The following is a 7,085-nucleotide window of genomic DNA, read 5'->3' as shown; positions in this document are numbered from 1 at the left end:
ATATATATATATATATATATATATATATATATATATATATACACACACACACACACACACACATAGGCTATATGTATACACATACAAGCAGATATATGTATACATACATACATATATGTATACAGGCAATAAAGAGAATAAAAACTTCACAAGTGAGCAAGAGCCATCAAGTCAGCACTATATACAACCTTTGGAAAGAATGATACAGAGTATAAGAAATCATTTTACGAGGACAATCATTGAAAAAGCTGACAGACGACACATAGAACGACATTTAAAATGGGGGCCGGGTGATATGTGCATGTGTGCAAACCTAGAAGGTAAATACCATGATAAGCGCATTGCCTTTTGACAAACTGCACGGATGGTAAAAGCAGGCAGACCAGAGGCTTAGCCACTGCCGAGCATCTTTGTGGCCCTCTGGTTGGCTTCATCAATCCTGGTCTTGTTGGAATCAGCCTGAAATAGTTCCAATAGTGCTTTATTAGCAACAATGTATTCATTAAAATCAAGCTATTATACACAGTTGTAATATGTACAGTATGTTATTAAAAGTTATTAGTTATGTACTTAGAAATATATATCAGGGTTATTATAGTTAACTACAGTATATATAAAAAACATTTTGTTACTTGAAATAAATGTTAATTGAAATAAAAAACTTAAACTTATTTTATTTCTGCTAGTTAACAAGGCAACATTTCTAATTTTCATTTAGTTTAACTTGATGTACTAAAATAAAAATAAAAAAAACTGAAATAAAAATTAAAAACTAAAATGAACATGAAGGCAGAAAATACATAAAATCAAATTCAAATATTAACAAAAACTATAATAGTATCTCAACTATACTAAAATAACACTGATATACATATATAGTCTAATTTTTATAGTCATCATGAAATCAAAATTGACATTTAATTTAATGAACATTCTTAACTTTGGTGCATGCTTGTAATTTATAAGTTTAGTAATTGCCAATTATTTATGTTATGGAAGTTAAATTTTATATATAAAATATTGTTTCAACATGAAATAAAAACTGCCCGTTTCACTCCCCTTGTTTTGTGTGAACCCTTGGTATTTCTAACTGACTTGATCCTAATTAATGAACATTCTTATCATTGATACATGTTGTCTTTTTAAATTTTAATAAAAATAATAATATATATGTTTATATATAAAATGTACAATATATGTAAAATATATAATATAATAAAATATAATATTTAGTAATATTAATAAATATTAATTTCGTAATTTCCAATTACTTGTGTTATGGAATTCAAATGGGCTGCAAACAGATATATGACTTTTAAAACTGCCCTTTTTATAGGATTTAGGATGGTGTTTTTTATCATTAGAAAATCCAACAAGTGAATCTAGAGCCAGTCTATACCTTCTCCATGATCCTGTCGATCTGGCGGTTCTGGGTGTCAATCTCGTTGCCCATATCAAGGGCCATGTGGCGCAGGTTACCAATGATGCCTCCCACCTGCTCTAAGTTCTCATCCATCTCATTTTCCCTTGCGTCATCTGTTACCCTGCACCCACAAGCAAAGCAGAACGTCAATTTAAATCCACAAACGCCAATAATTTCTCAAATCTGACTGCATACACATGGGCTATCCATACATTTGACCTCTTAAGCCTTTTATTTGAGCATACACAGCTGTTGCGACCAGATTTATTTAACCTTTTAGCTGCACAATCAAACCAATATCATATCCAGCTAACCCTCTGGACAAAGCGTCCTGGAATCCGGGGCCTCTCACCTGCGGATGAAGCCCCCGCTGATGGCCATCTGTTCGCGCTCATCCACCACGCGGGCGGGCTGGCTTGCAACCACTCCATCCTGGTTGTTTCCCCAGGCCTTGCTGGCTCCACTCTTCATTCTGCACAGAGTCGGGGGAAGCGTGAGCACTAGGGTAACCGGACACTTCCATATCAGCAGCAGTGTTCACAGATCAACAACAAACATGGATTACCAGGCAAGCATAACAGGGATGGGCTCATTCTCAAGGGGCTTTTGTAATTTGTAAGGCTATATCTTGTGGACATACATATACATATACAAGTACATATACTTGATGCTGAGACACATACCTTTCTGAAAATGGGGGATGTAAATAAAGGTGGACAGCCATTTCCAAACATAGAAAAATGGGACTCAGAGGTCACCTCTGGCCGCCCCATGGCACATGAGCTGTCACCCCTCTCAAATTATGACAAATAACAAAGAGCACAGGCCTTGGAGACAGACAACACAGAGTAACAGGACTGCCACATCAGTGGAGACAAGTGTAAATAACTTCAACAGAAAAAAAATTGGAGGAAGAGAACCGCATCCTATCTTGCCCTTTCATTGGCCACCTCTCACCTTGTTGTTTCTAACTCTTAAATATGAGTTAAAATGAATATTATAATGTAGGAAAGACAATGACAGATAAGCAATGCTATGAGATTATTAACCCAGAACCACAAATTAATAAAACTATCAATTATTGGTAATTATAGCCTCTTTTACACAGCAATTATGCAAAACATAAGCTTTCTTATCAAATATGACAACAACCTATTATAGATTATTACTATTTATTGTTGTAGACATGGCAGTGGAATATTCTGATCATTCAGTGGCCAGAGGTGAGGTACAGAATAACAATAATCAAATGTAAGATTGAACGCAATATTGTAATTGCCACTGCAAACGATTTTATTTAATAGTCTGTCAATAGTCTGTTACTTCTTTTTCTACACAACTGCAATAGCTGGATGTGGACTATGCATTGCTGCAGTATTTATTTACACTACTGTACATCTCACAATCTGTGATATATTTTATGGAAATAATTGCTATGTCTCTGTTGTCTGTTACAAAATTCTTGAGTCAAATTGGACTCTTATTGCACTTCTACATTGTAGGCTGCTCTGAATGTTATCTCGTTGTTATCAATGTTAACAATGACAATAAAGAACCTGAATTCATTCTAATTGTGTCAAGAAAATCATAAAGCTAATTTATTAATTCTAAACATTGATGATTTTTGCATAAAAAGGCAGATTTATTCATCAGCTGTTGTTCTGGCAGTGGGTTGCTGATGTAGATTTTAGTTCTAATATTTCTTGATTTATCTTAAGAGAGATGGCCAAGCCTCCCACTGCAGTATTATTTATAGAGACGGACTAAAGCTACAATTCCTCCGGCTGCCTTCCCTCCATAATCTCTCTAAACAGCATGTTGAGCTTTATCTTATGTGAATGAACAGTTAATACTCAAACTGGCAAACAATGCCTAAAATATTGATAGTTAGAACCTAGAATAAATTACTTTCCCTTTTCTTTCAACTATTAAATAATCTCCTGAAAATTACTTTTGATTTTCAAATAATTACTTTTTTAACTTTATATTTAAAAAGTGACTGTACTTTTGTTAAAAATGTGAACTAAGTTTAATCTGAACCACTGTCTGACCCAAAATTCAACCTCCCTAAGCGCACGGGTTCATTTGCGCCTCTGCATCAGTCTGGGATTTTATGACAGGCTGTCACATAAAAAAAAAACTGAATATCTGCACTGTATCCTTCTCTGCCTGACCTAGATCTCGTCTGCTCCCGTTGGGGAACCAGCAAACGCATTGGCTCTCTCCACTGTACAGTACTGCGGCTATAGACTGGACTGCGTGTCCTGTTCTTTTCCAAAACTATCCCTGTCAACATGAATGAGACAGGCTTGAAAGTATTAGATCATCTGAATGACTTTCAGTAGGAGTTGTCATCAGCATTGTTACTATGCATTATTATTCTTTAACAAATTATAGCAATTAGCAAGAGATGCATGAGCATGCATTTGGCATTCAGGGACATGCTATTGCAGTCATACAGGTAGCATTGATGGATGTGCTTTCAAAGTTGAAAAAAAAAAAAGCTAGTGTATGAATATAAATTTTCAAGCAGATGCTGTTATATAGGCTATTTTGATCTTGTGTGTGTGTGAGAGTTGTCAGAGATCATTTTGAGTCGATTTGACCAAGAAACATATTTTATGAATGAAAGAGAAGTGCTTTATAATAATATAATTATGTTTCTATTCAAAACTGTTGACGATCAAACGTTATAATCATTTAAATGGAGGCTGTCATTAAAAAAATGACCTCTATTAGGCCTACAAACAATAATGACAGAATTAGGAGATTTAGCCAATACATTGAACACATTAAATAACAGCTCAGATAAACTATAAAGCATTTTAACAGTGTATATATTTAACAATAATTTTAGCGACATGATACTCTCATTATGCAATGTCATGTGACATGCTGTTCACGTGCATGCTGTTTTATTTACGTCTTTTTGCGGTTAAAACACAGAATACACAACAGATACATTTCAGTAAGTTTTGCTGTCTTTTAATATGTCCTTTGATGTTCATTTATATTTTTCGTCCTTTAATTAGTCCTATAATAATTAGTTAGGAAAAGAAGCATCGGTTTGCTCTCGCTTTGGCATTCACAGCGATGTCACACCACATTAATGAGTGCCAAAACGCCATTTATTATTTAAATGAGTAATACAATTGGCATAATTCAACGACTTTATTTTATCATTAACGCAAAACAGTAAAGTGTTTGCTTATAATCGCGTGTTTCCGCAAATTACTCAAAATGATGAGTGCTGCGCTTATGTGCTATGTTTAATAATCTGGATGGGCTGGATAGGAATAATAATTGATCAAATAAAGATATATAATATTAAGTTAAATAATAAGATAATTTACTTTTATTTTAATTAATTTGTATTGGACTACATTTAGTGACTTACCTCAACTTTGGCACATCCATGCAGTTTTAGTGGTTTAGTTTAGCGTTCATAAATACCTTGGTTTTAAAAGAATGGTGACCTTGGTTGTGCAGCATGCCTTATATTCATACATTTAATTGATAAACTTTCTCAAAGGACCCAGAGCAAAGGCAATCGGGCTGTTGTACTTTACTTCTGTGAGCATGTGTGACCATGCCTCATGCTCATGGTTTGTGCTTAGGACATGGGTAGTGAACTTGGCAAGCCACCATGGGCACGCCTGACTATAGGGCTACAGGACTCTCAGTATGATTTATTTTTATAGGCAGGCAGGCAGGCAGGCAAGCAGCACCTACTTGTTACATGGACAGGAACAAAGACCACAGAATTTTCCTAGATCGTTCAAATTCTTTTCTGCATCCTTCATGTCCTTATTGATTTGGTCCATTCCCTCCTCGATGCGTTCCAGTTGCTCTGATTAAACAACAAGTAATTTATCCCCCACAGAACGAGAGCAGGTGTCAGGAAAATAAAGGAGGTAGGAAAGAAAGAGGAAAGAGAGGACAAAGAAGAGAAGACAAAACTTCAGACAGTCACTGTGACAAAAGGAAACTCAAAAAAAGGGGGGGGGAAACGGACGCCACCACATACGTAAGACCTTTCTGCCACATGGTCAGTACCTACTTGTTACACGGACATATGAAAAGGCCACAGCATTTCCCTAAATCTTTTAAATTTTTCTCGGCCTCCTTCATGTCTTGGTTGATATGGTTCATGCCATCTTCAACACGATCGAGTTGTTCTGGTCAGGACAAAGGGATGACAGCAGTGCAATGAATTTACTGGCTCTTGTTTTACAAGAATATATGAGAAATGAGCACTGCTGAACTGGATGCGAATTTGTTCAATGCATCTAGAGGGGATGCATGCATTAGAATGAACCTACATATGCAAAAAAAGAGTTAGGAAAGAGTGAAAATAGCAAGACTTCATCCTTTATTTATTTACAGATGCATAATAGTGAACATAAAATCAAAATGGACTCTATTTACTTAATGCTTTTTTTCTGGTCTCATTGTGAACGATTCATCTGTCCATGTATTTAAAAAACAAAACAAGTGTCTTTTTAATCTTTAATTTAAAAAGTAATCATTTTCCTTTTTTTGCTGACATCACTGAGGCTGCACATGCTACACCAATTCCCAATAAATAAAAATAAAAACTAGTCCTGCCCTACATTTCTCCTCATTACTATCCTTTGTCACTCAAAATACATCACATTTTGGAAGTAAAATGGGTTGCAAATGGGTTGACTTTCACATTTAATACTTGGAAAACTTCATCAAGTGGATGAAGTCACAGTGGACACAGGCAGTTCTAGCTTGAATTTGATCCCGGCCGCCAATAGCAGACATATTTTCCCCTAAGGGCCACTGCAGGAGAGCGACAGTGTCTTTTTAATTAGACCTTGGGGAAGAATAAAACAGTGCCCTAATCTCTCTCAATGCTTTGCGGCTGTAGTTTGCTGACTCATTTGCTGGAAGCCGACAGCCTCCTTTTCTCCTCAGTACAATGGAAGAGGGTGCAGCTTATGGTTTGTTTGTCTCTGTTTGGTTAGGGGATGATATGGCTGAAGTGCTGGTGACCCGTGGTGATGCAGTCTGGCGTGTTTGTCGTGCAGACATGGTGTGTTCGATATCGTTAAGAGGTTTAGTGAAGGTATCAGTCACAGGGAAGAGAGAGGCAAACTGGGAATGGTTCAAGAGGAAACAAGCCTACCACATCAGTTACTTTTGTTTAATCCCTGGCATTTAAAGGCACTTTCATTTAGGCAAAGCAAATTAACCTAAAGACGATTAATTTCCTTGTGTCAAAATTCTATAAATTCTCATTTAAAACAAGAAATTGAACTTTTGACATACCTCATTCCATGATAACAACCTAGCTTAGTGTCACCTCTGGGCTGAGAGTTTAGTTTAAATAAGCTTTAGGCCACAGTTTGAGGGGATGATAGAGTGAGATTTCATTCCCTTTATGAAAAGACTAATTACTGGCTGCAGATGGGGGGGGGCCCTCACACGCAGGAGCCAATCAGAGGGCTTCTAAGAAGCTATTGCTTAACGCAAGGCCAATTATATCATTTTTTTAAATAACGCTAAGCCAAACAAGGTAACGTGTGCTTTTAAAGTTTGGAATGACACTGTTAAAGTAGGTAATATCTGTTTTTAATCATTTTAGAATTGTGCCAGGGATTATACAAAAGAGTATTAGTGCAGTTTATGGGAA

The 7,085-nt window shown here is 36.1% G+C and overlaps 1 protein-coding gene across 3 annotated transcripts in view; it reads right to left on the bottom strand.

Moving 5' to 3' along the window:
• Positions 1-217: 217 nt before the first annotated feature.
• Positions 218-7,085, bottom strand: part of LOC107696184 (synaptosomal-associated protein 25-A) — a 25,206-nt gene continuing 18,338 nt past the window's right edge. For all 3 annotated transcript variants that reach the window (XM_016496400.1, XM_016496397.1, XM_016496399.1), the window contains exons 5-8: positions 5,156-5,273; positions 1,776-1,895; positions 1,400-1,544; positions 218-459 (exon numbers count right to left, since the gene is read on the bottom strand). In XM_016496400.1, the coding sequence (XP_016351886.1) occupies positions 391-459; positions 1,400-1,544; positions 1,776-1,895; positions 5,156-5,273 (452 nt within the window). In that variant the 3' untranslated portion in view covers positions 218-390. The remainder of the gene's footprint in view (positions 460-1,399; positions 1,545-1,775; positions 1,896-5,155; positions 5,274-7,085) is intronic.

This window comes from Sinocyclocheilus anshuiensis, unplaced genomic scaffold (assembly GCF_001515605.1).
Source record: "Sinocyclocheilus anshuiensis isolate Anshui unplaced genomic scaffold, SAMN03320099.WGS_v1.1 scaffold306, whole genome shotgun sequence".
NCBI lineage: Eukaryota > Metazoa > Chordata > Actinopteri > Cypriniformes > Cyprinidae > Sinocyclocheilus > Sinocyclocheilus anshuiensis.
Note: the sequence above shows the minus strand (reverse complement) of the source record. Positions and strands in the feature narration are given on the sequence as shown.